The sequence below is a fragment of the Delphinapterus leucas genome, chromosome 8, assembly GCF_059928025.1.
Source record: "Delphinapterus leucas isolate spDelLeu-1000000601 "Yukka" chromosome 8, BTC_Dleu_Yukka2, whole genome shotgun sequence".
Taxonomy (NCBI): Eukaryota; Metazoa; Chordata; class Mammalia; order Artiodactyla; family Monodontidae; genus Delphinapterus; species Delphinapterus leucas.
The window spans coordinates 66,628,228-66,644,091 of record NC_143136.1 but is presented as its reverse complement, the minus strand read 5'-3'; the positions used below and the strand labels follow the sequence as shown (position 1 = coordinate 66,644,091).

At 36.1% G+C, this 15,864-nt stretch overlaps 1 protein-coding gene across 2 annotated transcripts in view; it reads left to right on the top strand.

Annotated features, from left to right (window-relative positions):
• Nucleotides 1-15,142, top strand: part of LOC111172813 (sodium channel protein type 2 subunit alpha) — a 90,974-nt gene extending 75,832 nt beyond the window's left edge. For both annotated transcript variants that reach the window (XM_022569921.3, XM_022569926.2), the window contains exons 20-26: nt 161-283; nt 1,282-1,563; nt 2,859-2,912; nt 5,702-5,839; nt 6,205-6,309; nt 11,091-11,361; nt 13,100-15,142. In XM_022569921.3, coding sequence (XP_022425629.1) covers nt 161-283; nt 1,282-1,563; nt 2,859-2,912; nt 5,702-5,839; nt 6,205-6,309; nt 11,091-11,361; nt 13,100-14,295 — 2,169 coding nt within the window. In that variant the 3' untranslated portion in view covers nt 14,296-15,142. The remainder of the gene's footprint in view (nt 1-160; nt 284-1,281; nt 1,564-2,858; nt 2,913-5,701; nt 5,840-6,204; nt 6,310-11,090; nt 11,362-13,099) is intronic.
• The last annotated feature ends 722 nt before the right edge of the window (nt 15,143-15,864 follow it).

Genomic DNA, 15,864 nt, shown 5'->3' with positions numbered 1-15,864 from the left:
CTTAAACCTTGGCCAGCAATTTGTGTTTACAGCAAGCTCTCCAGGTGATTCTGATACTCACTAAAGTTTGAGAACTACTGGTTTATTACATAGAGCAAGGTTGAATTGTATAAGCATTTTTGTTTGTAAATGAGAAAACTGTGTTGCTTTTTCTGTATAGGTCTCATTGGTTAGCTTAACTGCAAATGCTTTGGGTTACTCAGAACTTGGTGCCATCAAATCCCTCAGAACACTAAGAGCTCTGAGGCCATTGAGAGCCTTATCCCGGTTTGAAGGAATGAGGGTAAGACCAAATGCTTTAGAATTTGTTGGAATTAGAATTGAGAACAAACTGCTGCTTTGAACCTTAGACATGACAAATCCATGCTGAATTTGTGTCTTCTACATTCAGACTCACATAACCAATCAATCAGTAATATTTGTCAGACATCCATAAACTTGACATTGTTGGAGGCACTCACAGAACCTAATGCCTGAATGGTTGCTTCTAATTAGAAACAATTAGATTGCTTCTAACTAGATTTGTTCACTCTGTGGGAAGTTGCTAGCATGTTGTATAGGCTTCTGATGTGAGTCAAGATTAGTTATATTCCTTCCATTTATAAACGTGCACAAAATCCCACTCACTGTAATTTGAAACCACCACATCGTTCCTCATCATTTTTCTTCCCTGTTCCATATGATGTATTTTGAGCCTTTTAAAGTTCACATCTGGCCTTTTCGCTTTCAAACGAAGGCTGAGATGGCTAAAAAGTAGGTCATCTGTGGAAATCTAACACTCATTTAGAAAGGTGGTACAAAAGAACTCAGAGGAATTTGTGCTGCCATTTGTCATCCCCTGGGGCACAAAACCTGAGACCACATACCCTCAGCACTGAGGAAATGGTGATGCCCTGTCTCCCTACATTTAGCTATTCAAAAAAGAACTTTTAGATGCTTTTTTTTGTGATATTTCAAAAGAGTTACTTAGGACTTTCTCTGAATGTTGCAAAAACAACCAGAAACAGATGATGTGTGTAGGTGTGTGTGCTCCTATGTTTGTATGCACATGATTGCATAGAAAGGAATGGCTAGCTCTTAAATTCTTTTCACTTTACCAATTTAAAATCTACTGTTTTTGAAGTAGCTGTTTTAATTTTTTAAAAAGAGAATCAAACTTTCAGTACTAGAATGATTTTCATATTTTCTATATCAAGTTTGCATATATAATGACCAAATTCCTAGTCCTTCCATAGATCTGACTCTCTTTTCACTTCTTTTTCCATCTCATTTCTGTGCCAGGTTGTTGTCAATGCTCTTTTAGGAGCCATTCCATCCATAATGAATGTACTTCTGGTTTGTCTGATCTTTTGGTTAATATTCAGTATCATGGGAGTGAATCTCTTTGCTGGCAAGTTTTATCACTGTATTAACTACACCACTGGAGAAATGTTTGATGTCAGCGTGGTCAACAACTACAGTGAGTGTAAGGCCCTCATAGAGAGCAACCAAACTGCCCGGTGGAAGAACGTGAAAGTCAATTTTGATAATGTGGGACTCGGGTATCTTTCTCTACTTCAAGTAGTAAGTAACCACCTTATTATTCACTGTGATGTATTATGAAAAGGAGTCCAAAATTCTTCTTTCTCAGTGTTTGCAAATAGATACTTCCTCAAGCCCATCTGCCTAGATTCTTCCTCAGTCATGGCCGAACTGTCTTTTCTGCACCATGTTGAAAACTGGACAGCTCTACAAAGTTTATAGTCTCTCAGACTAAGCCTTAGGTTCCCAGCACAGGTCTTTGTTACTGAGATTTCTGTGTAGGTTCCTACTGTTTCCCCCCATCCCTAATCTAAGCAAAGTAGAGGCAGTGGCCTGAGGGTGGGGTTAGAAAGGCGGTGGGGAGAGGGGTGGTAGATTTCTGTCCTCCTTCTCAGGTACCAGACAGTCTCTAAACCCTCACCAAGTCTCCACCCGCCCAACCTTCACCAACACCGTAACCAAATGTACCCTCACACGAACTCTACCTTGATTCCCCTCTTCCTTCCTGCTGCTTGAATGCTTTCAGATAGGGAGATTGCTCTCTTGCAAATGAAAACCTTCCTATCAAGTCTACTATGTCTGCTATAATTTCATAAAAATCCATTCAACTTCTCAACTGACCACTCTAAGTCATGTCCACATGCTCCCTGAGATGATCCACCTACACAATACCCAACACTAGGTAAATATTGCAGGGTCCTGTGGCACTAAGGAACTGAAAAAAAAATGTACAAGACTTGTCTTCAGGATTACTATGCCCACACAAAACCAAAATATTTTAAAAAGTAAATTGCAATTAAATATAATGTTTGCTTCAGATTATAATGCTGCTTTTTATAGAATAACTGCCTCAAAATAGTATATTTAGCAATACTGAGGAGAATTTCAAGAACAAACCATCATGATTGATGGTTAGTGATAATACCACTTAGAAAGGGATGAGCAGAAAAGAAAGCATTAAGATCAAACAACACAGCATATTTTTTCATTTGTCTGAAGGTAGTACTATATACGTGAAATTATTTCATGTTATATTCTTTAGATACAGCAGAGTCAAAAGTTATTGATAATTGCTTTTATGATAGCATATTGTTGTAATCCATCATGATTTCATTATAGATGTTAAAGTTGCATAAAAAGATGTTATAGAAGAACGCAAAGGAAGAGTTTTCAATGCATATGTTATAAAACTTTGCCCAAAGAGTTTAAATATTAATTCAAAACTATTTTATATACCTGTTTTGAATGAATCTTGGTCAATCAATCTGATATTGAATCTCTTTTCTAGAATTATAATTTATGAGGGAAAAAATTAAATGATGTGACTTTTTTTACAGGCCACATTTAAGGGATGGATGGATATCATGTATGCAGCTGTTGATTCACGAAATGTAAGTCTGTTTAGAGAGAAAATTGTTTAATTTGATCCAGTGAATATTTCTGAAGTGTTGTTATTTAGTGATATTGTCAATAAAGTGAAATCATAGGTAAATTTATAGATTACATCTATATTAGAAAAATAAAATATTCAACCTTATATTACACTTTCCAAAATTTGATTTAAATGTATTTCTCTACTCACTGTGAATCTTTTAACATATCTTTCCTAGTATCTAGCATGGTACCTGGCACTTAAAAATTTGTTGACTCTATTTGTAAAATGAGACATCTTATTTTTGGTTCTGATAGTTCTGGCCATGAATTAAAAGCCTGCACAGGCACTTTCTTCATCTGTCACAGATTTCTTCCAGCTTTTGATCTTTCCTCTGATAGGAAGGATCTGACTAGTGGTGAAAAAAGCAAACAGAAAGCAAAATAAACATATAAAAAAATCCTAATGGTGTTTCTCTCTGGGAAGTGAGATTTTTGTGGTAGAAAAAAGGCCTTTCATAATCTACCTTATACACATCAGCACTTTTGAAATTTTTTGTATAATCTCCATTAATTTCTCACTAACAATAAGGGAGGAAATCACATTTTGCAAAAGAGATTGGCTTCTGATAATATTGCCAGAGTATAGTAATTAAGCTCAAAATATTATATCCCTGACACCAAAAACCAGGTGGTAACTTAGAAAGAATTCCCGATTTTTTTTTCACCTTATTTAAAAAAAAAAAAAAAAAAGAATGAAAGCGCTTAACACCCTGCATTGTATCTATTACTATCAGGAATCCCAGTTATGGGGTTTTTTGAATAATAGTTACAATTTATTATGTATTACCACTCACTGTGCTGGCTTTCTTACATTATCTCATTTTTTGCAGTGGTTTCCTACCTATTTGATTAATTCATTTAAAATTCTCTCCACCTTTCTTATCAATAACCTACATGACACACAACTTGCTTTCAGTTTCTTCCTTAGTAACCTAGCATACACTGTCTGCTATGTAACCCCTCAGCATTCAAGCACTTCACAAAAGATGGAGTCCAATTGGCCACTATAATTATGACAAGTTATTCACTCTTACTCTCATTAGTTAATAGAGAAATGCAAATTTAAACCAAAATTAGATATTACCTACAAACCTTCCTGATTGGCAATATTAAAAAGTTTGACAATACCAAGTGCTGCTAAGAATAAACAGCAGCAAGAACTCTAGTATGCTGGTTGGGGGGAAATGGATAAATATTCCTTTAAAAAAGTTGAACATTACCAACATTATTCGTTAAAGTTCAAGATATTCTTTAACCCCACAATTCCATTTTTAGCAATATATTCTATAGAAACTTGTGTACATATATAGGAGAATCTATGTATAAGAATGAGCATAACTTTTTTTGCAGTAGTGAAAAACTGGAAACAACTCAAAAGTAGTAGAAATAGGCAAATATTGAATATTAAACAGTATTGAAAATGATATATGAATCCAGTATACATAATAATGCAGATGAATCTTAAAATGTAACTGTTATAACAAATGTGTCTACTAGACAAAATGTAGGCACAACTAACCTTATTGTTCAAGAATGCATACTTAGGTTCTAACTCTAGAGAAAAAGCAAGGAAATAATTACTGTAAAAGTCAGGATAATGATTACCTCTAGCAGGGATGGTAGAATTTATGTTTGGGAAGGATACACCAAGGGTTTCTGACATCTTGGGTTGTAAAGTTCACTTTAAAAGAGTTTATTACATCTAACACTTATGTACTGTGCACTTTTGTGTTTGCATTGTATTTAATTTTAAGACATTTTAAAATATTTTATATCACTGTCCACTACACACATGCATAAATAAAATAGAAGTCTTATCAAAGAATAGGCAGTTTTACAATATTCCCAATATTTTCTATTTTACCCTATTTCATTAGAAAAAAAATTCCATGTTGGCCATTACCCTCTAAATTGATTTCATGACACAATGGGTCATTACCTGCATTCATTGTCACCTGTGACTAGTTAACTGAGTTGGTTAGAACAATGTCCTGTGAGACCTGAACTACAGGTTACAGCCAAAGCTTAAACCAACCATCATACTTTTTTCGTCAGAACTGTGCTGGATGAGAGAGGGCATCATTGTTACAAAAACAATGCCTAAGGCCTGCTGAATAGGATGAAGCAATAGACTAATTTTCAGGATGGAAAGATCCTACTGATGTACCTATGTCCACACGTACAGTAATAATTCTAGTCTATCAACAGAAATATGTAATAGAAATCAAACCTTTACTCTTAACCTATTACTATTGACCAGGTGCTGTTCTAACACCTCTCATATATGATAGTAACATTTAACCTTCCCAACTACCATATGAGGAGTAGGTTCTATATTTTTCCATTTTACAGATGAAGAAACTGAGTCAGAAAGGGTAAAATTTGAAAGTTTTTAACATAGAATATTGTGACTACAACACCTCTTCTGTAGGAAGAGGAAATCCTCACTTTGCATGCCCCACTGGGGTCTTGAAACTTCATTGCAAGTTCATTCATAATCTAGGCATTTATTGGGTGAAATTAATCTTAATTATTCAGACTTTTCTATGAGTTGTTTCATTTTCTCAAGTCAGTGAACCTTATTAGAGACTCGTCAATAGGTGTTAGATTTGATGTTTCATAAAATCTGTTTAATTTTTTTTAATTTCCAGTGATAGAAACATGCTTTGAGAATCGAAAATTCACTGATGTCTTTTTTATGAAACATGGAGTAGGTCTAATAGTTATCATTTTTCATATTTTGTAGGTAGAATTACAACCCAAGTATGAAGACAATCTGTACATGTATCTTTATTTTGTTATCTTTATTATTTTTGGTTCATTCTTTACTCTGAATCTTTTCATTGGTGTCATCATAGATAACTTCAACCAACAGAAAAAGAAGATAAGTATACTAAAATTTCATCTTTGCTCTAAAATGTGAACTAAACATATCACACCATTTCCTTTTGGCTCCAAATGCAGTCAACAAAAAGAAAGAATATAAAATTCAGAAATTGTTTTGAGAGACTTAATCATCTATGAGTTTTTAAGTGATTGATAATTCAGATAGCATGTACTGATATTTCCGGTATAGAAATCTGACTAATATGGCATAATTTATGCATTGAATATATGCATCTCTAAAATACGTATATTAATTACTAGCATTAGAATAGAATGTGGAGCCATTTTTCACACAATTACTAAGATGAATTTTGTAGCTAGCAAAGAACGTGATTTTTACAAGTTTTTCTTTCATTTCTTTACTTTGGAGGTCAAGACATTTTTATGACAGAAGAACAGAAGAAATACTACAATGCAATGAAAAAACTGGGTTCAAAGAAACCACAAAAGCCCATACCTCGACCTGCTGTAAGAATAACATACTTTCATCATCAATAAAAGCTATGCTATCTATCACTTTTACAGCCCAAATTGCTAGATACTAATTTTTGTGCATTTGCAAAACAAAGTTTTTGCCTTAGCAATGTGGCTAGCTAGTCTAAATAGCCTAAGTATTTGTAATTTATATATACATACTATGTAGAAATTATGTAATCTATTTTATACACAGACATAAAATACATATTAATAATAATGTTCAGACTTATATGCCAATATTATTCCATAGGATTGATGTCACTGAGGAGCTTCTAATAATGCAGAGAAGAAAACATATTCATAGATACATAGTGTGGGAATATTGAATGTTCTCAGAGTGCAGTGGGGACCAATTGGGATAATTGGTACCTCTTGGATATGCCCCATATTCTGTCCAACTTTGCAGATTGAATGGAATCATTAATGGAAAAAGTCACAGGTCTTGTTTTTTCCTGGTTTTTAAGAAAAATCTATTTCCTCCTAGCATCTTGCCCCTAAATCAGATGACATCATTCTTTAAGACTTTTCATGGCTATTCCAATTGTATATTTGCCAATGGCTACTGGTTCTGTTTGGTTGCTTCAAGGAATTGTTGTCAGGAGAGTTCCTGAGTTTTTCTATGTTTCAGAAGTCCTCCCCCAAGGTATACATGGTACAAGGCAATCCAGTGTTCCCAAGGAATCATGACTCCATGACTCCATTAGTGACGATGTAAAACTGGCCAAGCTAAAACTGGCCATGCCCATGTTTTGTTTGTAAGTTAGCCAAAAGCTCAAAGAAAGTGGATAGTTATATTGGACAAAACATTAGGAATGGACAATTTGAGCCTACTCTTTGAGAAATAATACAACTTGAATGGATGGGGAGTAAAGCAGAGTAATGCCCTATATAAGAAAACATATACTCCAAAGCCATGGAAATAAATATTGCAGTGGAGAATAGTGATATATTTGAAATAGTGAGTAGTAAACACAAGGTTTTTTGGGTTAAATGAGTCAAGGTTACCACTATGAGTCTGAAGAAATCGATCTTAATTAAGCCAAATGAAAATATAATATAGTTAAGTGAACAGCACAGTAATGTGAAGAAAAAGAATTTTAGAGACTGGCATGAGAAGATGTTAGAGACAAAATAGTGCTGGGCCTTGGACAAGAAGATGAACCCTTATATACAAGAAGATGAGTCCACAATATGGGGTCATGCCAATAGGACTGGAACATAGGAAATAAATGAGCCAACAAGAAGATTCAGTGGGATGAGGCAGCTATAAAATATAGGAAAAGAGGGAGGATTATTATTATCTACATTTCATTATGTAGATAATGAAAAATGTAAAACAGTTAATGTTTTGTGAAATTACTGATTGCACTAACATAAAGTCTTATAAAGGCATTTGGAAAAATTAGGTCTTATGAATACGAGACAAAGATTTTAGAGTTGTCATTGTCAGACATAATTCAGTTGAGCTCTGAAGCTTAGATTCATTTTTGAAAGATAATTAGAATATATATATAAAAAAAAAAGACCCAAAAAGTTCTGAGCATGAAGCCTTGGGCACTTCACCATTATAGGAAGAGGTAAATCAGTGAAGGAGTGAGATTTATCAATAGGCAACATATATATGTAGATAAATTATTGAGAAAGAAATGTTTAAATGGCTGTTTAATTACATCAAATGACATAGGTTTACCTGGACAGGGACAGGGATGCACAGGAAACGATCAGTGCACTTAACTAGACTATTATTGGCAACAATTTGGCAAATTAAGAAATGATTTGGTAAAATCCATCCTTTCAGTCATTCATTAACAATGTACTGTGCTAAACATTTGGATTTAAATATCGAGCAATAAAGAGTCTATTTGGTAATCAAATAGTCACCCCAACAAATATAGAAATATCCAAGAAGGAAAGATCCATTTGGCTATGAGAGCTGATAAGAAAGAGGGGACTGATGAATCAGGGAAGTTAGGGAAGGCTTCACTGAAGCATGAGCTGAGGCATGGAGAAGAATGAGGAAGCGTCAGTAGGCAATGTGGGAAGAGAAGAGGAATGTATATGTGAAGGCCCTGAGGTAGGAAAGCCAGTGAACTGGAGTGCAGAGGGTGGGGGTTCATTTGGGACATGGGGAGAATGAAGAGGTTAGGATGGTCCACACTTTTCTGGGCTTCATAGGCCATGTTCAAGAGTAGTCTTTGTCCTTAGAGCAATGGGAAGTCATTGAAGGGGACCTGGTCCATTTGGGTTTTGTGAATATCACTCAACCAGCACTGACAGAGGCAGTATGTGCATTGTAGACTCGTTTTGGAACTATTTCAGAGATGATAGGTAGAGTGGTGTGGAGATGAATAAAATGGATGGATTTGTAAGCTATCACAGGAATGAAATTAAAAGGTTTATTAATTGAATATGAAAGGTGAAGAAGGAAGCAACAAAGATGACTTATGAGCTTCTGCCTCACACAACTGGATGAATAATGGTGTCATGCAGAATATGAAGTAGGGACATGAATGGAGAAAACATTGGGGATGCTAGTTTACAGAATTTTACAATCAAAAAGGGAGTCTGAAAGAGAATGAATGTTTAGAAGAAGTAGTAAAATAAAGTTTCTAAAGATTGGGAGATTAGGTGCAGAGCAAAGCAGGAGTTCTGAAGAAGAAGAGATTGAAGAGAAAGGGAATAAATATAGAATAAAGTTGTGCAGGATGTGGCTCAAGAACAGTGTAGTCTAGGTTAGAGAGCAAAAGGGACTGAGTCCTCCAATGAATTTGGAGTAATATATAGAAAAGATAGGTGTGGGAGACAAGATAATATGAAATGAAAAAGGAAGTAGAAGAGTTTCTTTACACCAGTTGACTTTGGTGTTCTCAAAAAAGAAGAATAGGGGGCAAGAGAATGGAAAATTTCTGAGAAGTTTGAAATTATCCTGGGACCAAGTGAGGGACAAAGGATTGCTAATCATTGTCAAGGGCCAAGGTAAAGTGAGAGAACATAAATCTTTGGTGAACAAGGCCTCCAAGGTTATATAGCTTCCTCCAGCATATTCTGGGATTTAAATTGGAGACAGTGATCTATAACTGGGAATTGGAGTTGTATGTTGAGGTAATCCACTGGAAAACTAAATGGACAGGGAATCTAAGGAGCTTTTTATTGATCATGCTGATATGAAAATAAACACCAAGTTTCTGATTTTATGCAATTTTGAATCTACTACACTGTAGGTGCTATATCTGTGGAAGAGAAAAAGGTTTTAATTAAATAAGAGCAATTGATGTCATAAAATGTCATCACTTTTATGACAAATGTAAGCACAAAGTTTTCTGAGATCACAGAGTGCTTAAAACTTAAAACTGAGTTAGGATTCACCAGACTGAGAAGGGCTGTCTGATAATATCCCTTGACAGAGGTGTTAGGACAGAGGAGACAGATAAACAAGATAAAATGATATGGTACAAGAGTGGTAGGAAGTATCAGAAGGGTAGAAATAAGGGGACCATAACTAGCCTTGGAAAAGTAAACTTCAGTACACAAGAGCTAAGAACGAAGTGTTTAGAACTGGAATTAGATGCATTTATTAGGTTGAAGAAGGCCCTAGAAGGACAGACCCAGCTGAAACAATGTAAGTCCAATCCAGCAGGCTAAATATGTATTCAGAGCAAATAGCAAAATATAACAAACAGGTGGTGTTTGATGTCCCAGAATTTCAATAGGGAGTAATGGATGCTTCTACTAGGGAGAGGACAAAACACTAACATAGAGAATCCAGACCAATAAATGTGTCGATCTGGCAAAGCAGACTATGAGCATAGAGGTAGCAGAACGTCTGTAGTTCTAGTTGAGAAGGTAGAGGACAACCTAGCAGAGGTAAGCCAAGGCCCAAGCTCTAGAGTGCCTCAATACCAAGCAGATAGGGGCAAAAAGGAAGAAAATAGGGTCCAATGGGCTTAATTGGTTTGCAAGATGAGGACTTAATTTCATAAACAAGACGTAAGGCCAGTTAGTGCTTGGAATAAGGTCCAAATTGAATAGGGCAGAGTTTGAACATTTGAATTGTGAACTGTAATTTTTTTAAAGATAATTTTATTCTTATAGAAGAATTACCTCACAAAATCCTCACCCTACTTTCCTTTATTTTAACCTCTTACATAGCCATAGATTGGTTAGCAAAACTAAGAAATTAATCTTGCTGTAATACCATAAAACAAAATGTAGAATTTAACTGGATTTCACCAACTATTCCACTAATGTCCTTTTTCTTGAACTATAATTCTAAAAACATCTTCTCAACTGAACCTTGAGGTAGAATTAAGGTAGAATTTAAGACGCTTTGGATTTGCCGAGGGTTGGGGGGGTATATAAAGGGAGAAACTAGGGGGGGAAATGACAGGAAAAGCAAAAGAAGTATTTATTCATTAGTTCTTCAAAGTTAATTTTGGTTCTCACCCCCAACACAGGCAATAACAAAGACTCATTATAGTGGCAAATATTTACTAACTGTCCATTGTACACATGGTGATGTTCTGGGCACTGAGAACTTAACAGGTGGTTCTTAACATAAAATCAGTTTATAAAATCTGGTATCATGAACAGTATAAATAAAACATTTGGAAAGAGTTGGATATTCCAATATACACATTTTCTTCCAAGTGTAAAACAAACATAGTGTTTTTTAATAAAAGCTACATTTTCATATTGCTATATTAAAATCAGATAAGTTGAACTTGATTTTTTTTTTCAGTTTCTAAGTGAACTTTACATACTCTTTGTTTCAGAACAAATTCCAAGGAATGGTCTTTGATTTTGTAACCAGACAAGTCTTTGATATCAGCATCATGATCCTCATCTGTCTCAACATGGTCACCATGATGGTAGAAACTGATGACCAGAGTCAAGAAATGACAAACATTCTGTACTGGATTAATCTGGTGTTTATTGTTCTGTTCACTGGAGAATGTGTGCTGAAACTAATCTCTCTTCGTTATTACTATTTCACCATTGGATGGAATATCTTTGATTTTGTGGTGGTCATTCTCTCCATCGTAGGTAAGAAGAGCTGCTTTTACTCAGTTAAGGAATTTAGTAGTGAAAATTTGTGCTTTAAAGCTTTAAAGTTTTTTTTTGCTAATCTTACTCATTCACCCCGAAATTTCAAATAAAAGTCTAATTATTAGTCCATTCTCAGCTTGTCATTTCTCTAATTGCATGCTGTGTATGAAATGATGTATAAAAAAAGGAATTTATATTCTGCAGGTTTCATTTATCATCTTGTCTCATTTCAGAAGAAAATAACTGCAACTTTAGCATAATACTCCTGTACTCAGTCATACTCCTGTAGTATAGACAAGTATTGTTTTGAATAAACAATTCACACACACGTACACATATAAATCCTTACAAGTAGTCAAATAGTCCATAAATAATTGTCCTTGATAATTGGAATATCATGTTGTGTGTTTATATATATTCACACTCATACAAGCTTCATGTTTTCTTTGGGTTCAGATAGTTTTCTATGGTGTGTAATATTCTTTTTCACAAGTACATATTTTGTTCAAAAATTCAAAGCAAATTCATTTCATCAATACATATTAAGTGTTTGTGTGTAGGACATTAAATCAGGTGCTAGAAGTAAGGTTCTGCTTGTTTGAGGAAAGAGAACATATACATAGAGAGACAAATAGTATTCCACTATTTATACGCTTCTGCTGGTTAAATAGAAAGACAAGGTAGCATTCCATTTGATCCTGACGACTGTGATATGCAGGATAATACAGTGATTAAGGGATGAGACTCCTGGGTCATACAGACCTGACCCAGCGCTTCCCTATTTTCACTACTTACCAGCTCTGTGACCTATGGCAAGTACCTCACCTTTCCAATCCTTAGTTTTCCAAGGAACATTTTTGTGAAGTGGTGTTATGAAGATTAAATGAGATTATGAAAGTAAATGCACTTAGCACTGTGCCTAGCACAAAGAAAAGACTTAGTAAATGTTAAGCCTAACAACGACAACAAAAGTAGCTATTATCATCATTTAGCAATGCATAAAATCATTGCCAGGATTCAGTCCCAAGTATGTCTGTCTTGAAAGCCTGGATTGTCTCCAGTACGTTGTGCTGCCACCTCCCAAATAAGATGGATCAAAACCATCTCAGAAGAATAAGAACTCTCATATTCCTGATCCAAAAATCATATGCTTTATCCATTAAATCTTATGCAAACACTAGAACTAGTATTTAAGAAACATAAATTTCTTGGGCTTCCCTGGTGGCGCAGTGGTTGAGAGTCCGCCTGCCGATGCAGGGGACGCGGGTTCGTGCCCCGGTCCGGGAGGATCCCACATGCCGCGGAGCGGCTGGGCCCGTGAGCCATGGCCGCTGAGCCTGTGCGTCCGGAGCCTGTGCTCCGCAACAGGAGAGGTCACAACAGTGAGAGGCCCGCGTACTGCAAAAAAAAATAAATAAATAAACATAAATTTCTGTGCTTGGCTGCCATATACATTGTGTCCTTTATGGATGCTTTTCTTGAACCAGAAAAAATGACCATTAGTACCTTCAGTTAGTATAAAGGGTTAATGTTATAACACTAAACATACCAGTTTCATTTTGCTAAACAAATATTACAGATTGTGTGTATGTAAATGTGTGTGCGTGTGTATGTGTATACCTAATTCTCATGTCCACATTTTGTAAAACTAGTTAGTGCTTATCTTAGAAATGTAAATTTTCATTTGCTGCCATTAAGTATAACCTTATTTTTGTTTTATCTTGGCTTTCCATAGGTATGTTTCTGGCTGAGCTGATAGAGAAATATTTTGTGTCCCCTACCCTGTTCCGAGTGATCCGTCTTGCCAGGATTGGCCGAATCCTGCGTCTGATCAAAGGGGCCAAGGGGATCCGCACGCTGCTCTTTGCTTTGATGATGTCCCTTCCTGCATTGTTTAACATCGGCCTCCTGCTCTTCCTGGTCATGTTCATCTACGCCATCTTTGGGATGTCCAACTTCGCCTATGTTAAGAGGGAGGTTGGGATTGATGACATGTTCAACTTCGAGACCTTTGGCAACAGCATGATCTGCCTTTTCCAGATTACCACCTCTGCTGGCTGGGATGGATTGCTAGCACCTATTCTTAATAGTGGACCTCCAGACTGTGACCCTGAAAAAGATCACCCTGGCAGCTCAGTTAAGGGAGATTGTGGGAACCCATCTGTGGGGATCTTCTTTTTTGTCAGTTACATCATCATATCATTTCTGGTCGTGGTGAACATGTACATCGCTGTCATCCTGGAGAACTTCAGTGTTGCTACTGAAGAAAGTGCAGAGCCCCTGAGTGAGGATGACTTTGAGATGTTCTATGAGGTTTGGGAGAAGTTTGATCCTGATGCCACCCAGTTCATAGAGTTCTCCAAGCTCTCTGATTTTGCGGCTGCCCTGGATCCTCCTCTTCTCATAGCAAAACCAAACAAAGTCCAGCTCATTGCCATGGATCTGCCCATGGTCAGTGGGGACAGGATCCACTGCCTCGACATTTTATTTGCCTTTACAAAGCGTGTTTTGGGTGAGAGTGGAGAGATGGATGCCCTTCGAATACAGATGGAAGAGAGATTCATGGCATCCAACCCCTCCAAAGTCTCCTATGAGCCCATTACAACCACTTTGAAACGCAAACAAGAGGAGGTGTCTGCTATTGTTATCCAGAGGGCTTATAGACGCTACCTCTTGAAGCAAAAAGTTAAAAAAGTTTCATGTATATATAAGAAGGACAAAGGTAAAGAAGGTGATGGAACACCCATCAAAGAAGATATCCTCACTGATAAACTAAATGAGAATTCAACTCCAGAGAAAACCGATGTGACACCTTCTACCACGTCTCCACCTTCCTATGACAGTGTGACCAAACCAGAAAAAGAAAAATTTGAAAAAGACAAATCAGAAAAGGAAGACAAAGGGAAAGATATCAGGGAAAGTAAAAAGTAACAAAAAATATTCCATTTTGTGATCAATTGTTTACAGCCTGTGATGGTGATGTGTTTGTGTCAACAGGACTCCCACAGGAGGTCAATGCCAAACTGACTGTTTTTACAACTGTATACTTAAGGTCAGTGCCTATAACAAGACAGGGGCCTCTGGTCAGCAAACTGAGACTCAACAAACCAGAGAAACAACATCGACAGGAGGTTTCTGTGTTCACAACCAGCTGACACTGCTGAAGAGCAGAGAGTAATGGCTACTCAGACTCTAGGAACCAATTTAAAGGGGGGAGGGAAGTTAAATTTTTATGTAAATTCAACACGTGACACTTGATAACAGTAATTGTCACCACTGTTTATGTTCTAACTGCCACACCTGCCATATTTTTATGAAATGTATGCTGTGAATTTATCACTTTCTTTTTAATTCACAGGTTGTTTACTATTATATGTGACTATTTTTGTAAATGGGTTTACGTTTGGGGAGAGGGATTAAAGGTAAGAAATTCTATGTTTCTCTACTGTATAACTGGATATATTTTAAATGAAGGCATGCTGCACTTCTCATTCTCACATGAAAAGAAATCACATCACAAAAGGAAAGAGTTTACTTCTTGTGTCAGGATGTTTTCAGATTTTTGAGGTGCTTAAACAGCTATTCATGTTTTTAAGGTGTCTCATCCAGAAAAATTTTACTGTGCCTGTAAATGTTTCATAGAATTCACAAGCATTAAAAAGTTGTTTTATTTTTTCATAATCCATTACATGTACCTGTATATATGTATATATGTATATGTGCGTGTATATACATATATATGTATACACACCACACACACACACACACACACACACACACACACACACACACACCCCATTACATAGTCATTCAGAGTCCTGGCAGCATGACTTTAACATTTTTGATAAGTGTCCTTTGGCATAAAATAAAAATATCTTATCAGTCCTTTCTAAAACCTGAATTGACCAAAAAGCATCCCCTCCCATCACTTTATAAAGTTAATTCTGCTTTATCCTGCAGTATTGTTTAGCCATCTTCTGCTCTTGGTAAGGTTGACATAGTACATGTCAATTTAAAAAATAAAAGTCTGCTTTGTAAATAGTAATTTTACCCAGTGGTGCATGTTTGAGCAAACAAAAATGACGACTTAAGCACAGTATTTATTGCATCAAATATGTACCACAGTAAGTATAGTTTGCAAGCTTTCAACAGGTAATATGATGTAATTGGTTCCATTATAGTTTGAAGCTGTCACTGCTGCATGTTTATCTTGCCTCTGCTGCTGCATCTTATTCCTTCCACTGTTCAGAAGTCTAATATGGGAAGCCATATATGTCAGTGGTAAAGTGAAGCAAATTGCTCTATCAAGACCTCATTCTTCGTGTCATTAAGCAATAGGTTGCAGCAAACAATAAAGAGCTTCTTGGTTTTTATCCTTCCAATCTTAATTGAATACTCTACGGTAAAAAGCCCGATGTACAAACATGTTGCAAGCTGCTTAATTCTGTTGAAAATATATGGTTAGAGTTTTCTAAGAAAATATAAATACTGTACAAAGTT